The sequence below is a fragment of the Serinus canaria genome, chromosome 9 (assembly GCF_022539315.1).
Source record: "Serinus canaria isolate serCan28SL12 chromosome 9, serCan2020, whole genome shotgun sequence".
In the NCBI taxonomy this organism is placed as follows: Eukaryota; Metazoa; Chordata; class Aves; order Passeriformes; family Fringillidae; genus Serinus; species Serinus canaria.
The window spans coordinates 5,665,970-5,683,864 of NC_066323.1; the positions used below are offsets into that span (position 1 = coordinate 5,665,970).

Consider the following 17,895-nt stretch of genomic DNA (forward strand, 5'->3'; position numbering starts at 1 on the left):
ATTTTCTACTGACAGCTCTGCTTATCCTGTTTTACAGAGCATGAAAAATTTTCCTAGTGAGTACAGCAGTACATGATAGCTGATTCAGAATTTGCAAGCTAATCAAAACCTGAAACAATTTCCCTTCTCTCTTACATGCAAACACATGTTCACATATATAGTAAACAAGCATCCTGCCTTAAAATGCTGATTTTTCTGTGCTCCCTTTCCTATAAGTACTCATAGGCAAGTACTTTCATAACAGAGGGCACAAACAGAATTTAAAACTGTTCAGCCTCTAGCTGTGCTTTTCATAAGAGCAATCAGTTACAGAGGGAAAGGCTATTGTGTTCAGTGTCTGTAAAAATATCTGTTTGGTGTCACTTGTTTCTGAATAGGGCCCAGTTGCATTTAGCAAATGCAATGAAATTCAACAGTGTAATTCCCTGATCAAGAGTGCACATGCTCTTGAGTCACTTTACTGTGTTTGCAATTTTATTTTGGTAGCAACTAAACAACTAGCCTGGATGATTCATCATGATTCACACTGGGGACAAAGAATACAAAATAAAATAATGTGGCATTGTTTTCTCTTAAACGAGGTAACACTTGTGCTTGATTTTCTCTGTAAAAGCATCACAAGGTGCTTAAGACATTAGTAGTTAATGCAGGGTTTTCTTGAAGAATCGTTTGCCCTGCCATTCCCATCTTCTCAGCCTGAGAAAAGCATAAATCAGTTTCCCTTGGTGGTGAGTTCAGTGTGTGGTGATGCCTGTTCTGTCCTTAGCTGGCTGAGGTAACACTGCCCATCCTTGCAGGTTTTGTACTGAAGCATTAAAAAAGGGCCTGGGTGTGTGTTTTCTAGCAAGTGCTGGTTTAGAGTGTAAAGCAAAGAGCTGGTTGAAGGGCTGTGGAGAACAGGTGAGAGCATTTACAGGATTTTTGTGTTTTAAAGGGTGGTCTGGTTGTCTACATTTCCAAATATAGAAAGATGGATTTTCCCTTTATCTCACTTTCCCTACTGAAAAGGCAAAGCTGACATTTGCAATTGTTTAGCAATTGTTTATATAAGATTCAGAATAATAAGTTTTATGTTACTTGGATTACAAAGTGCTTTGCTGAAACCAAAGGATTCTTTCTAGCAGGATGAATTTAAATATTTCCATATGGACACAAGTCCTAGGGCAAGGTGTGCATGGTGCCTGCATTATATACATGGGAATGGGAAGTTCTTCAGCTGCACAGGATGTTTGCCAGAGATTTGGAAATTAAGGAGAATGATATTTTGCAAATATCTTAAATATAGCAAGCTTATATGCTTGAAGAACATTTATATGAGGCATTAACCTAACTTGATCAGAATTTCAATTACTTCAGACTCAGAGAGTTACCAGCCCTTTATATCAAGATGCCAGCACACCTGTTATCCATTCTGCTTAGGGAAAAGTGGATTGGTCAAGTGTCATTGGCAAAGGAACCGTGTCCCAAACCAGGGCAGACATAAACCATCTTCTCTCACTCCAGGTCTCCCAGGGAGCTTCTGTTCAGTGTTGAATTTCATCTTGATGGCTCAGGAAATCTGACAGTTTCTCTCACACCAGCATCTTGTCTCTCTATGTGTTCTGGATCATTTCATGTTTTGGTAGATTGGAATGTGCTAGTCAGCTGAATGACAGGAGTATATGGGATCTATGAACTCCTTTTCCTTGGCTGGAATATATCCAATAGCAAGTCTCTTTTTCCATATGAGATTTGTTATATTCAGGCATTTCCTTGGATTTCTTTGTTATACCTGTTTGCTTTTCCATCCCTATTATGTGTTCACCTTTCAGACTCCAACCATAAATAATTTGAGAAATGGGTTGGTCTTTGTCCTGTTAATTTTCTCCCTAGTAGCTGGTACTGTGTTGTGGATTTGGGATGAGATGAAGGTTGGTAACTCACTGATGTTTCAGTTGTTCAGTAGTGCTTAGCCTGAGGACTTCCCAGTTCCCCACGTTTTCCCAGAGAGGAGTTGCAGGAAGCTGGGAGGGAGCATGGCCAGGACAGCTGCCCTGAACTGGCCAAAGGGGTATTTCATCCAGAGATCATGCCCAGTTTAAACTGTGGTGGCCAAGGAGGGTGATTGCTGCTGGGGCCAGGCTGAACATGGTCAGCCCAATAGAACTGCTCATCACTCTTCTGTCTTAGGTTTTATGTCTCTCTTTAGGTTTTCTCCCTTTTTGATGCTATATTACTATTGTTACTATGATCATCATTATATATCAATTATTAAACTGTTCTAATTTCAGCCCATTGGTTTTAACTTTTTGATTCTTCTGATTCCATCAGGGAAGCCAGTGGGTGTGAGTGAGCAGCTGCATGGTAATTACTTGCCAGCTGAGGTTAAACCATGTTAGTGTTCCCCAGTTACTGTTTGTGATTTTTCCATGTGTATCTTAGACAAGGAAGTTGAAAATTCATTGAACTTGAGTCCTGAACCACCTTCTTGGCTTAATTATCTCAGTCACTAAGGTAGAGAACTCCCTGAGGTTTGCATATTCAGGTAGAGGTGAGACAGCTCCTAGAGCTGCATGGTTTATGTTGATTAAAGCATTATTTGAAAGATCTAAGCATAGTTGGATTTCTTGTCAGTTGGTGAAATGAATTTTTGCCTTAAAGATAATTTCTGCATCCTGGAAATGTTTGTGCTGACTGATACTGCTTTTGACTTTCTGTCAGGTTCAGGCTCTGCTCTCTCTCTCCATGTGCTTGTAAAGATGAAGGCAGTCCATGCACACACTGGGAAAGGGGCCACACTCTTCACCTGCACTGCAGGTGGGAGGAGGCTGCACATTCACAGTGCTCCAATTCACATTTCTCTTTCTGGACTATGAACAGGGAAATACTGAAACTGTGGTGTGCTCCTAGGTGATGCAGGCTTTTATTCTTTTGCTGTCTGAGTGGGGTAGCTAACAAAGCAACAGTTAACACTCCAAGTTAAAATGTTTTGAAAATATTGACTGGATTGGAATATGCATTAGGATATCAATTAAAGTTGGCTCATTGGCATATGACTTAAGTGATTAAGAGGAGCAGTTTCACATAACCCTCTACAATTGCTGTTCACCTCTTAAGATTCTAAAATGTTGAATCAAATTCAATTAAACTCTTCATATTAAAATATTCTATAGAGCAGTCATTATGGAATCCAAGCACAAGCTTTCAGACTCAAGAGCAACAGCATCAAATGGCATTGAATAAATTCAATCTCAGAAGGAAATGTTGTAGCTCTTGATTTATAACCATTGCTTCTCGCATGCCTGTTTTTCCAATGCTAGATTTTAAGCTGTACCCCAAAAATCATTCCTCTCAGCTTATTAGATCTAATAGCATCAGAGCCCAGATTGATTTTTGAAGAACAGATCAGAGGTTACACGGAATGATCTATGGCTTCCCTTGACCCGTTCCGTGCTGCTCACAGGGGAAGAAGAGGCTCAGGTTTTAATTGCACTATTAATTTTGACTGGGAAGCAAGAGTAATAAGTGGTCTGTGAGTCACTGGTGGCTGTCTTGCTGTCCCTGCTCCCAGGTGATGAAGCAGGCGTCCCCCAGCTGCTGGCAGTGGCATCCCGGCTGAGGGACACGGCGGAGCTGTTCCAGTCGGACGAGATGCGCCCGGCCAACGACCCCCAGGAGCGAGCTCCTGTCAGAGTCAGGATGCTCAATGATGTGCTACAAGGCTTGGAGAAAAGCTTCCTGCTTCAGCAAGCTCCTCCAGGACTGTACAGGTACGGCCCACAGTGTTCCACACGCTCTGTAGCTGAGCTAAAACGGTGTTCACCACTGCTTGGTTGGCAGAAATGTCTTCAAAAAGAAAACATCCGTGAATACCCAAAATTAAAGCTGGTTTTTTTTCCTATCACGTCCTTTCTACAAAAAACATTAATTCACTACAATGCAAGGGGTCATTAGAATGCAGCAGTGTAGCACTTCTGTCATGACATTGCTGCTAACAAGACGTATGGTGTGATGGCAGCCCAGGCAGCGTGGCGGAAACGTGTGTCAGATGGTACAGGAAGCTTTCAGAAGAAGAAAATATTTTGAAGTCTAAAACAGCTGCTTGACAAGCTCCACCCATATTTAATTTAGAACTTTGTACAGTTCATTGAAGATTCAGAATTATACAAGATAGTCTGTAGCATTATTTAACATATTTAATTACATAGCAGCATTCTTGGATGCATTTCAGCAAGTTAAAGGCAGTACATTCCAGTTAATGAGGAGGCCTGAGTCAGTTGCTGTTCACAACATCTTGTCTCTGCTTGGAATCATTCTCTGATATGTGTTCAGCTGCACTACCCAGGTTGGTTTTAAGATGTCGTAGTCATCCCATCTTTTACTTTCTAAGAAAGAACTCTGCAAGTCTCTGTCTCCCACCAGAACCAACTAAAGTAGCAGAAGTGTACTTTGATTTCAGTGATGGGAAAAATTACCCAGTGTGAATGTGCAAAAGTGGACATCAAACAGACAAGTGGTAGAGGTGGGGAAGGAAAGCAGAAAGCTCTGGCCTCAGGAGGGATTCTTCCAGTTATTAGCATGGTATGAAACAAATGCAGTCATCTTTTAACAAAAGCAAAGGGGAAAAAAAAGCAAGGTAGTTATGGGGAGCTCAAAAGTGTCAGTGAATAAAAGCCCTACAGCTGTAATAAAGAAAATAGAATAATTACATTTGGGGAGAGGCTAATTTACTTCCTTCCTGCTGTGACTGGATTTCTAACATAAAGAAATAAGCCCAAATGGGATTAGATAAAGTCTAATATTCCAGGTTTAGCAGTGCTGTCTGTCTTGTCTGAACTGGTATGGCGTTGCAAAGGAGCCAAAAGCCTATTTAATAAAAATGTAATATGTATGTGTTGCATTGCAACAGCAACATTCAACATTGTTGAATCTGGCCCAGTTCTTTATTTGTAAAAATAAATTATATCAAAATCTGATATTATAAGGAGAGGGTTTTTGACATGTTCTAATATTTCAGCTCTTGCAGCACTTGCATTATTAAGTTTGTTATTTGCCAAAATGTAATTAGTAGATATGCAAACATAATGTAACAAATTTTTCACCTGCTTCCCACAGTACTTTAGTACATAGCAAAAGTGCTTTCACACTGGCTAAATAGACACTGTGGAAGTGAAAATGCTGTACTTGCTGCCCTCCAATTTAATTAAATGTGATACAAGATTTAACAGTACAAGATTTCAAAGACTCAGAGAAAACATTGGCTTTGACTTTACTCTGAATAAATTTACCTGACATCATCTGGAATATACAACAGTAGAGGACACCTTGTGTGTCATCATTTAGATGTTCATTTAGAAAGAATACAACCTTTGCACAGTGCCAAGGTGTGTAATTGTTACCTTTAATGGCAAATCTGCACAGATAAACAGAGCCAAGGACACTGTCAGGGTGCTGATGTCCTTTGCTGTCATTTAAAATCTGAAGTACGTTTGCTTAATTACAAAATAAAAAGCATCTAAGTTTTGTTTAGATAATTTTTCATTTTTTTTAGGGATTGGAAGTCCTTCTATTAGTTGATGAAGTTATGTGTGTTTTGAATTCTGAAGATATAATTGTGTCCTGAGAACACTAGAAATACTTGAAAAAAAAACCCTAACACACTATTTTTTTTTTTTTTTGCTTGTAAAACTTTAAGCTTATTCTTTTTGTCATTTTGTAAAGAAAACAAACCAAAAAATCAGTCTCGCAGCCAGGACCTTGTGTGCCATGTTTCATCCCAGTCAGAAGATTGATAGGCAAGTTATAAAGCCCTGAAATAGTGGTTTATAATGGAAATGCTGGCAGCCCTTTAACTATAGCAGCACAAGCAGTACAGCAATAAATACTGTGCTTCATCTGTAAACAGAAATTTAGGATGCAGTTTGCAGCCTTGACCTTCAGGCTCCAACTGTGTTTAGATCATTAAGATTCCATAAATACTGTAATTTACAGCCTTCTGAAGGAAGAATTTGTGTGCACAGTAAAGGACGTATTCTTCATGAAAAAATGATTGCTTCCTGTGTACCCATTTGGACTCATATTCTCAACCTCAATCAAAGCACTTGACAAATTTGCTGAAGTTTTAGGCATCATTTTTAGCCTTGTGTTTGTCCTAATTCACAGCTCTCTGGATCTACACTGTGCTTTCTGTCCTAGAACTTGAATTAAAAAGAAAGGTGGGTTTTTTCTTTATTGCAGGAGTGTTGCAACCTTCCTGTGCTTCTCCACTGCAGGGGAACTGATACATCTTTTATAGATCTTTTTTTTCTATAGTTTGCACACACATTCCCCTAGCTGTTGTCTTTTACTGTTTATAGGTCCTTAAAAAATAAATGCCTCATTCCAGTCAATGTCATAGGGCAATATTTGGGCATAATTGATACATTTTGCATCTATAATGAGAAGTAATATAATCAGACTTACTAGCAGAATTCAAATTACAGTTTTTTTTAATAATTGGATTAGGATATTTGACTAAATTTCAGTAATCATGATTGACATTGGCAGCTTGTTCAGTACAGTAAATGCTGTAGTTTTGATGCTCATTCCTCTTACCTGAACTTCCTGACATTGAGCTGCAAATTTGACAACAGCACATTCCCCATGATCTCTATTTCCAGCTGAGCTGGAAATACACAAGTACAGCCTTAATCAGGGTATTTTAGTCTTATCCAGAAATTTAGGCAGAATGAAAAATAATAGGTTGAGGAATATCCTGCTTTGCAAAAGTTACCCTGAGACTTGATTTGGGGTTAGGAGAAAATTGCTGAGTTTTGTTGTACCTGAAGTATTTCTTTGATTCCCAGTGGTAACCCTGGGTAGATTTTCTATTTTCAGAACAAATTTCTAGGTATAAAATAGGATTGCTGTTGGTATTTCTCATTTATTTCCCTTTGTTTCTCATAGCATAATCATAATACTTGTGATTATTTAGATTTATAATTTGCCCTTATTTTAATGGAATAATCAGTAAAAATCTGTCTGTTTCTCACCTTTAACCATTTCTTGCTTTCCAGTCTTCCAATGGAACATTTCTGTGTGTTTTCTGATGATCATGTTTTGCTACTAAAGGTAATAATCATAGATTACACAGCCGTGGCATCAACCAGGTTAATGTAAGAACAGAGGCTTTGTTACTTTAGGCACTGTACAGGGAAAAAACCCAACATTGAAGCATATTGTCCTGTCCATGAGATGCTCAGCCTCAGCAGAGCCATAAAAAGATTCCATAAATACTGATCATGTCATGCTTTTCCCTCAACAGAAATACTGACCAAAACACTGGCACCAATATCAGGGATAGCAGCACAGTGTGGATCTGCCTGGTGTTCAGAAACAGAGAGTTCAAATCTTGTGTTTGCCTAGGCTCAGCAAGAGGGCTCTCCCTGTTCCTTGTATATTTTGTTGTACTTCTTCTATTTACTGATTCCCCCAGCCTCTGCCACCTGTCAGCCTGATGGATCTGTCAGCTCTGTGTGTGCATCCTTAGGTGCTCACAGGGAGCCTCTCCCTGTGTTGAAAGGCAGAGCTCTTCAGTGCACAATAATATTGAAAAAAATGAGATAACAGAGCAAACTTCACAGGGTATCAGGCATGGCACACTCAGTAGAGAGAGATCTCAGTGAAAGTGTCACATTTCTTCAGTTCCAGGTCTAACTTTCAGGGATGCTGTTGATACCAGATGAATCCAGTAGTAAGCATGCAGAATTTCCTAGAATCCCCTGGGATGCTCCCCCAAAATTTTCAAACCTAAGAGAGTCACTAAAATCGCAGCTTGTGTCTTCAGTATTTAAAATTAAAGCAAAAGAGAGGCATACAAGGGCTCAGGCTGTCATTTCTGTTAGGTGCATTTTATTCTTAATGGACCCTTGCCTAAGGATCAGTTATGTCCTGACTGACAGTTCTTTTAACAGTTTTATAAAAAAGTCAAAGTCAACATGTGTAAAATCTTCCTTTTAAATGTTTTCTCTTAGCATGCCAAGTTTATCCTGTCCATTAAGGCTCTATGCATCTGCCACCACTATTTATGGAATTTTTACAGGGATGGCTGTGCTTTGTCTAATAGATGTAATTGAGTGAATTAAGTAGGTGAAAAGCAAGGATTTTGAAAGCAATCTGTGTCTTCAGCAAAGACCTCCAGCAGTTTTTATTGCTCATTTGTATCAGTTAAACTTCTTGCCTTTGCTTCTTTTCATCACAGATACCCAAGTGTGACATTAACACTTCATTGGGCTAAAGAATTACAACAAATGGGTGCATTTTAATGCACTGAACAAAATACTGGCAGTAAGCAAAGATAGACTGTGCAGCCTGAATTTGTCATAATGAAGTGAAAGAACAGTCAAAAGTGGTTTTCAGTACCATTCAAAAAAGGCAACCTGCAATGCTGCTGAACTTGTGCCACTCAAGTGTCTGCTGTTCACCAGAACAAATATTTTCCTTTCAGATTGAGATTTGTTATGTACATTCCTGACATGTGTATATTCCACAAGATTTATTTCTGCTTTGCTGGTAAACTGCAGCAGATTCTCAGGTTTCAAAATACACATGCCCTAAGAGTCTAGTTTCCAGAGATATGTTTAGTAGGAAAATTAAAGAGCTTATTATATCTCCACGTGTAAACAATCTGCTCGTTGGATTTACAGGGGATGGGCATTAAAGATGCAAATATCCTGCTAATCTTAAAGAGTAACATGGGTAAACATGGAGTGCAATGTCACCTGCAAAATAAAACAAAACCCCAGCCCAGAGCTTCTACACAAGACAGTAGTTCTGTCTCATTGTATAAACTCTGGAGGTTTGTTTTTTCATTTTGAATTCTTCATTTATGACTCCAAGTAGAAAACATTCCTGTCCCCTTTGTAGTAAGATATGAGATGTTTTCTGACTGACCTGAACCAAATGCATGGAGTGTTTTTATTGTTCTGCTTTGTATTATGTGGAACAGAGAATGATTTGGTACGGTGTCAATGATCCTTAGTGTGGGAAATACTGAAATAATTCATGTTTTGCTGGCAGCAGTAGATAATGTTCTGTCTCTATTATCTGCCATGTGCAATTTGTAAATACAATGCTAGAATTATGTTGGGGGAGAAGGAAAGAATAGTGTGCTGGTTGTAGAATAGTGTACCTCAGATTTTGCCATTCAGTCAGAATAAATGAATTTCTGTCTTCCAACACAGCAATGATTTCCTACCTGACTTTTGACCCCAGTATTTTGCATCTTTCAAAATTTGCAACTCCTTTTCTTCTATGATTTTTTTCATGACTTATAAATGGAGTTATGAACAGTGGCATTACTTGTTTCCCTAATCCTTCTCTGGTGTTTCTCAGTTCTCAGTTTTGTTGTTCAGCTCCCTTCTCTCTGATAAGCATTTGTCCAAATGTATTTTTTACACCCAAAATGCCTCCCCATTTTCTTCTGCCTTATTCCTTTGAACTTTACAGTGTTTGGGCAGTGTGATTGTGGTCTCTGCAGCTGTAAGCATGGAGCAGCACATTTATCCTAGCACACACCAGAAGCATTTACTAGGCTGATATTGCTCTTACAAACTCCTGCTATGGTTATTATTTTTCTCATGACTGATAATGATGCTGAATTATGCCCTTTCTTAATACTGAGGAGGTGCAATAAAGTGAGTGATAGTCATACTCACAACACCTGATCCATCTGAGTGGCAATTGAGATGTTTTTCCCTTTGGAATCACCAATACATGTAATGGCCCCGAATTAATGACTGTATTTGTTGTCTTGTAAATTTTTACTATTTAAAGAGCATTTGCTGCATAAATACTACTGAATTAGCCATCTGCAGAGCTGTAATTATGGCAGACTTTAAAGCTTATTTAAACAGGGAACATCAAAATCTTTTCATTACACCTGCAAAAGCAGAAAACCTCTGTAATCAGGGATTATGTCATGGCTTGAAAACAGATTTCTCACTTCCCTGATATGAAGGGAAACCTGGTTTTACATATATTAATTGTACTTCCCATGAATTTTTTTCCATCTTTTTAATTAGGTTGATTTGTATACTTGCAGAGTTCTCTCTGTACAATACATCAGACCCATTAGGTTTGTGATCCAATAAATATTATATTGTAATTTAACCCAACATTAGTTGTCCTGAAGACAGGACTGTGTCCAGGAAATAATATTCCTCATGCTTCCAATGAATGTGCACAGTCTTGGCCTCAAAAAAAAAAATAAGGGTTGGGTTTTTTTTTATAAAATGCCATTTATTTTAATATGTGTCCTCCCTGGATGTTTTAGCCCATTTGACAGCAGTTGTTGTGCTGACTGTAAAAGCCCTGGCACAGCTGTTCTGTGAGCTCAGTGCAGAGCTCTCATGCCAACCTCCAGCAAGTCTTGTGGTTAGCATGCAACTCCTCTCCATGTCCCTTGCTGGCAGATCTTGCTTGGTCTGCACTTATGGTGCTAAATAGGGCAAGAATATTTAGTTCCAGGAAAAAAAATAATCTGCTGTGCTCTCAGGAAGCTATACAAAGTATTAGATTCTGAATTATTTATTAAATCCAACAGAAACTTAATATTTTATACATTATTTTATATTTATTATAAACAGTTAGACTGGAACAATTTTTTAGATCCAAAAAATATATGAATTCACATTTTTAATCATGACAGATAAGAACCACTCATATATGAGTGGTTATATTTCAACCATATATGTGGAAATATTAGCCAAGAACACTTCTTGACTATAGTACAAAAATAAATGGAATTAATTGGAAAAATAGTTAATATGCAATATTCCCCCACTAACATATTACCCAGGCAATAGAGCTTGGAAATGTGGTGATGAGATCATTAACAGAAAAATTACCTTAACTGGGACTTGAAAGAAGTGGTAATTTTGTGTGTTTACCTGCCACTGCAGGTAATAATGATATAATTTCAGGCATTTCTTTAAAGATGTATTATGTATTATGACATAATCTTTTATCCCTCGTTAACTCTTATGATAATGACCTGTGGTAATGGTCTCATGTCACGTGGCTCAGAGTTATTTAGGGTGATAAACCCAGTCAGGATCAGAGCTGGAGATGAAGGTCAAGCCAGTTCCTGCATTGAGCACTGGACACTGCCTGCTGCTTTGCTTGGGAATGGGATTCCTCCTCAGGAAGGGGATCTTTTACATGATCTCTAAATAAAAAGCCCTATATGAAGTCATCAGAACATCAGCTGTGAGCCATTTGGAAATAATTTTATTAATTCACTTCCCTCAAGTTCTTCAAAATAGTAGCACATCTGCTTTGAATTGGAGTGTTTCAGACTGAGACATCCTTAAAAGACAGATAGTTTCCTCCAAATCATTCACACAAGCATATGTTTCTTTCACTTGAAAAGCAAGTGTAGCATAAATCATTCAAAGAACAACATGCTTACATTTGTTACCAGCAGCTACATTATTTGAAATTTAACAAAGAATATTTCATACCAGTTGCTGCCAGCAAATAACATTTTAAAATACAGTTATATCAATTTTGTACAATGCATCATCAGTCTTTTAAGTATAAATGTCAGTCCTTGTTCTGAGGAACCACAGAAAAAGTGCTAGTGGATTTTCAAGGAATTTTTACATCTCCATGGGGTATGCATTATTCTCTCATCAGTTGCATACAGGGTTTGGAAGCTCTGTGGCAAAGTGGGTTCTGTGGCTTCTTCAGGAATTTCACATCAAGTTGCTTAATTAATTTCTGTGAAACCCTAGAGAAAATTATGCCTAATTAGAGGACTGCTCTTTAGTGATGATAAATGCTGATGTGCAACTTCTGAAGAACAAATGCATCCTATTTGTATTTTTTATTTAACTTCTGTGAAGTCATTCTGTACTGTTGAAGCTCTAGATTGGCTTCTCCTTACCTACTGATCTTGTTTGCTCCAAAGCAAGAAATAGATCAGCTCCTAAACCCAGCAGATTTTCACCAAGAGGAAACCTGTGAGTGCATGGTAATGTTGATGTTAAGCCCTGGCAAGTAGGGATTTTATTGCAGGCTGATTTTACCCAAACTCACTGTTTGAGCTAGTCAGGCTTCAGCTCCATTATTCTTACTTGAGGCTGTTCCAGAACATCCCTCCTCTTATGATCTGCTACTTGCCAGCTTCCATTTATTCATGGTTATTATATGTTATACTAGACGCTGCTATCAAAAGTCACAAAAATTAGGAAGTGATGTAATTATTGTTTATTTAACAAAAGTGAAGAAGTTTGGCTACAGGTTGTCAAAGACTTAGTATTTCCTTTATTTCTCAGCCATTGCAAAACACTGTCCTATTATCAAAAAATCAAGCTTAGAATTGTTAGCTTTATGTCAGTCTTCTCTGTTGGCAGAAGACATTTAATTATCAGAAGAACATTTAATTATCAAAAGAACATTTAATTATCAAAAGAATAGTTCCCTTACATGTTTCAGAAGAGACATGAAAGGGAATGTTTTCTGTGAATGGTGAGTTCTGGTGATAAAAAAGTCCTCAAGCAACCTTTCTTGGCTTAAATTCTGTAATAGAGCTTTTGCTTTCTCTTTGGGATTCTGAATGCTCCTGCATCCCTTTGGAATCTGGTATTGGTGCACTCAAGGCCCTCACAAAGATTTAAAGTTGTCAAGGTGCAGCAAGCTGAAACTTAGGCTAGAGTTAGGGTTAGGCTAGGCTTTAGTGATCCTTCAGTGAGAGATTAGTGTGTTTCAGGACAGTGCATCCCTTACCTTTAAAAGGTTCTGCAGTCACAGAGAACTGTAGGGAAATAAAAGATAATATATCTTGTAAGGCCAGTTTGGCTTCTCCTATTCCCTTTCTTTATTTGGCAGGCAGTCAAGCCAAGCATTGAGACACTTCACAGAGCTGCCAAAATCAGGATTAATTTTTTAAAGAACCCTATTTAAAACTGACCTCTCAGAAATGTACTCAAACCTGGAATCATTACCTTCTTGTGGTCCCATGTCCCCACAGGATTGTGTTCATGCCCACTTACCACAACCTCCATTTGCCATAATTGATTCAATTAGAGGTGTCCTAATGCCTGTCTTTTATGGAAGATAAATTTATATCTAGCAGGGAGAGAGTGTGTGTGGTTTACCACTGTCACATAACGATGCCTTTGAAATGCCTTTCAGTTGGTAAGACTTTATTTGGGTTTGATATCTCGATTACCTGCAGCTTATCAGCAGCTGATAGCATGCAGATGCATCCCTTTCAGGCAGACACTCACCTCTGAGTGCTCATGATTTTAAATACATCACTTTCTGGAATACAGATTGGTGGAACCATTTGCAGCCTGCTAACGAGAGCACCAAGGGAAGGCAGGTGATGGCTCTTTGAAAAAGGAGAGGATGGGTAGGAAACAAAAATGAACAAGTAATTGCAACAGAAATGGCATGCTGGGTTTGTGGGGACTTGGGGCAGTGAAGGAGAGGTGATATTTACAGCAGAGCTGCCCCGAGGGGTTGGGTGCCACATCCCCATCTTCCCTGGCCATGTCTGTGTTCATCCCATGGCCCCAGCGACTTCCAGCATTCAGTCCAGCAGGGAATGAGCATTGTAGGAGAAAAAGGGGTTCCTCTGCATCAGCTCATGTATCTCTCCTGATAAAAGCTAATCTTACATGGCCAGCAGCTATAACTTTATAATTATAAACCTTGTGCCTCAATGCTGCTGTGAAATAACATAGGTAAGATAATAAAACTGTGCGTAGGTGTCAAAAATATTTAAAAAATAAGAGAGGAAAGGAGAACAGCCATTGGAGATCAAAAGATAGGATCCCAGAGGAAGAAAGGAAACTTTCTGCATGTTCACTGCAAAACTATCAGAGGTGCAAAGTTGTAAAAATAAACCAGTGTAAATCTTCTTGTGCTCTTTCCAGAGAAGATTTTGTGATATTTTTATGTCCTACAATGAATAACCACTGTATGGAACTGGAAGTCCCAACATGTAAATATTGTTATTAGAGTGCATTTACTTCTTTACCAAAGTAATCATATTTTATGTCTTATAAGCAGGAATGAAAACAGACTCCTGAATGTAAGAAAAGTCCATTCAAAATTGAACAGTATCAGGAGAAAGGGAAATTCAGAGAATCTTTGTTCTGGTCTGCTTTTTTTTCTTTTCTTTTTTTTCCTTGGAGAGTACAAGAAAAAACAAATCAGGGAATTACAAAATTGAGCTTGTGAGGATGCTGAAGTCATAACACATTGTGTTATAACTGGAACAGACAGAGGCTGCCCACAGCATTTATCTCTAAACAGTTTTACTGTGATTCTGCAGAGAAAACCTGCACTCATTTCATGTGGGACACTAGACTTACCATCAAGTCCTAATGATTTAATAATTACTTTTCGAAATCTCAAACGTGGGCTGTTAGATGGGAGTCTGTTTGTAAGTGCCTGAATAATTCATCTGATGTTGTACATTATCTACAGACAAAATTTTCTGGTAAGCTAAAAAATCGTTTTTTGTGACAAGAATAATGTGGTAATCTTGTTTCATCTTGTACTGTCCAGTTACTCTAATATTGAAGTTGTGTTAAAGTCAATATATTTCTAGTGTGATTTGTTATTCAAGAATTTGTCAAATTCCTTCTGGTCTGGTGGGTTTGACTGTACCTCCTTATTTGTGGTTATGTAGAGCAGCATTTAATGGCATTATTTTCATCAGGAATGCTTGTGCTCCTAGGCCTGCCAAGGACTTAGAAAAGTTGTAGTAGAGGCTCTCTTTACAGTTTCTTTACTTTGCTAAGGCTGTTTGGTTTGTTTGTAGCCCTTTTATCTTTTTCAGTGGTACTGCCTGAAGTCATTAATTGGGTTTCCTACCTCAGTGTTCCACTTTTCAGGTCACTGGCATGTGTCATAGAAACAAGCCCATTAGGATGAAGGATGTGTGTTGTAATTTCATCAGCATCATCAATAATGTATTGCAGTGTTCTGTTTAGGAGTGTCTTTTTGTTTTGAGGGGGTCAGGCTGACTGGGTGAATTATATTCATAAGATAAAATAGTTAGAGATGAAGGTAGATACTTAAGCAATTAGGCCAGAGGCTGGAATTGCTGTTTTAGAGGTGTAGGCTACAAAACCAATTTGTGTTAAGGAATGTTTAAGTAATTGAATTTTACAGTGTAAATTAAAGTCTCTTGCCATCATTCTGCATATTGTGGGCACATGGTGATACCTTGTGTCAATGAAATGGCTGGGGTTTATTTGGTTTATTTTTCAGTCTGTGTGTAATCTTTAATGAAAACACTGTTCTGACTTGTAAAGGCTTGGAAGTAATAAACTGAACTGACCATTTTTTTCATTTGATGGAGCTTCAACAGAGATAAGAAGCAAACTTGTATAAATTGACTCTCATGAGCATGCATAAAGAGAGAAATCATTTTGTGCAACAAAGGGGTGGCATGGCTTGCCAAGCAAAGATAAGTAATTGGAAAATACAAGATCCCAGTGAGAACTCCTAGCAGAAAAGTTGAAAAAAACAGGTGCTGTGTTATGTTACTTATTAGCATTTGCATGCATAAAAACATAAATGAGGTTCTGCTGCACTATGTAATCAGCTATTCTGAAGTCATATTACTGTTTCAGAATTTAAGATATTATTTTAAAATTATGACAGTAAACTGCTTGTCTCATTCATCAAACAACTAAGCTCTCATCAGACAGTAATTTGCCCTGCATTCAGGTGGGGTGGGCTAGCAGTTCTCTTTTTTACTTGGATCACATGCCTGTGTATTTACTGTGGAATCACCAGTGATTCCAAAATCACAGCAGCAGATTTAATCTGTGTTAGCACCCTTGCATGTCAGAGTAAACCCTCTTTTTTACCTTGTATGCCTTGTTTAGAGCCCCTTTGATGATGGGACGTGTTCCTATTCACCACAAACATTGTCTCAGCAGTCCCAAATGTTCCAAAGTTCAGACCATCCTCTCTTCAGAGTGGTTTCTGGCACTCTCAGTGTTGCTCTGCTGATGGTGGCTGTCCTTTGAGGTTTTTATAAGCTGACCTAAAGGAATTGAGGGATCCTAACACAGATCAGGGCACCTGTGTTGGAGGCATTTGGAGTAGAATTCCAGCTCAGTCAAACTCTCTCAGCCACCTGCAAATACATCTCTCCTGAGGGTAGGAAGAAATGTGGTTATCTCTAGCACTGTCCTTGCTGTTGGAGGTGTTTCAGGGGCTGTGAGCAGGCTTCCTTCTCCCTGTGAACTCCAGGAACTATAGAGGAGAGTTCTTCAAAAGCCTGGTTCTGCTTGCACTGATCTCAGCAGGAGTCCCTGAACTGAGGGAGCAAACTCAAACCTGCTTTGAAAAATGCAGTATTTCCCACAGCACAGCCTATCCTTAAAAACCAACCAACCAAGAATTTATCTGGCTCTCAACATCCACAGTTTTCATTTACTGTGTCACAGAGGCTGCTTTGGGGCAGTCCAGCTTGAGTCACCTTTGAGTGTGAGCTGCACCACAGACAGGGAGCAGCAGCATCAGCTCCAGGCTAAGGGGGTTGTCCTGTGGCTGCTGCAGTGCAAGCTGAGGAAGTTGTTGCCACACCTGCCTGTTTCTGCCCTGTTGATGGGGCTTTCTGTCCCCACTGAGCTGTTCTTGCAAGTACTCCTCACCTGTTCCTGTCTAAATGGTCTATGGCAGGGATGACTTTTGTTTAAACTGTCCTTCTGCTGCAGGGCTGGATTCCAACCCTTTCCCTTCTCTGTTTAGACCTCCAATGCAGACCCATGATCTGGCTGGATGTACTGCTGTCAGGGGATGAAGAGCTCATCATTCCTTCTGCACACTGCTGGATGTATACCCAATATTGGGGGGTAAAAACATAGGCTGAAAAATTGCCTCGTGAGGGAAAGAGTTATTTCGTATCTTTGGAAAAATGATCTCTCATTCAGAGCATTTTTTAAAGCTGGAAAACATGGCAAAAGATTGTGGGTGTTCTGTGGTGTCATGTATTGGCCTGCTTTGTTATGTTCCCCCAGCAGAGTTGCACTTAGGTGATGGATAGAATAAGATGCACTTCTGTGTTCCTCTGTCTTCTGTAAACAACCTTGGCAGTTCTATTGCTGATTTGGAGTTGCCATTTGGCCTGTTCTGTCGTGCCATTAGGGTACTAACAAAGAGTGGGAGCTGTCCTGCTTCTTGCTGGGCTCTCCACACAGCTCCTCCCCTGCCCTGAACACCTGTCCTGTGTTTAAGGAGAAGTCCTGCACCAAATCACTGCAGCTTTCCTGTTTCAAATTTTGTTCACTTCTGTTTGCAATCAAAGGAGCTCCTGGGTGGAGGTTTATGATGTTTATGTGCTCTTCTAATTAGTGTAATGATTACACCTGGTTTTGGATAACATTTATAGCCTGCTTCAAAGAGTGCCATTAAAATCACTGACTAGCTTTGAATTCTGAGCCTTCCCCACCTCATACAAACTACCTTTCCAAGGGATCACACAATATTCTTGCATCTGTTTTTCTACAAACCATTAAAATTTTTTGCAGATATTACTGGAAAACACAGATTTTGTTTCACAGGGGTTTAGCTGTGTGTGCTGTTTCTTTCCTCTAGTAGGGGACATTAAAGATGGGTTACTCTTGTTCTGAAACCACAAAGGATCATTGATGAAATAAAGTCTCTGCTGAAGGCAAGGAGAGTGTTACCATTGGCATCAATGCAGCTGGAATTTCACCTCTGAAGAGTGAAATAAATAATGTGAGCAGACAGGAAAAACAAAAACAAAACCAAACCTGTGCTGAGGGTTCACAGCAGTAACCAAACTCTTTTTAGAGGGGAATAAATGGAATTCATCTGAGACACAAAATCCTTCATAAGGGGGTGTGATAGGTCTGGGCTCATGCTTTTGAATAAAAACTTGAA

General features: G+C 39.0%; 1 protein-coding gene across 7 annotated transcripts in view; it reads left to right on the plus strand.

Moving 5' to 3' along the window:
- The window catches only part of NAALADL2 (N-acetylated alpha-linked acidic dipeptidase like 2), a 400,239-nt gene that overhangs the window by 376,505 nt on the left and 5,839 nt on the right, over positions 1-17,895 (plus strand). For all 7 annotated transcript variants that reach the window (XM_018912780.3, XM_018912779.3, XM_050978009.1 and 4 more), the window contains one exon: positions 3,551-3,749. In XM_018912780.3, the coding sequence (XP_018768325.1) occupies positions 3,551-3,749 (199 nt within the window). The remainder of the gene's footprint in view (positions 1-3,550; positions 3,750-17,895) is intronic.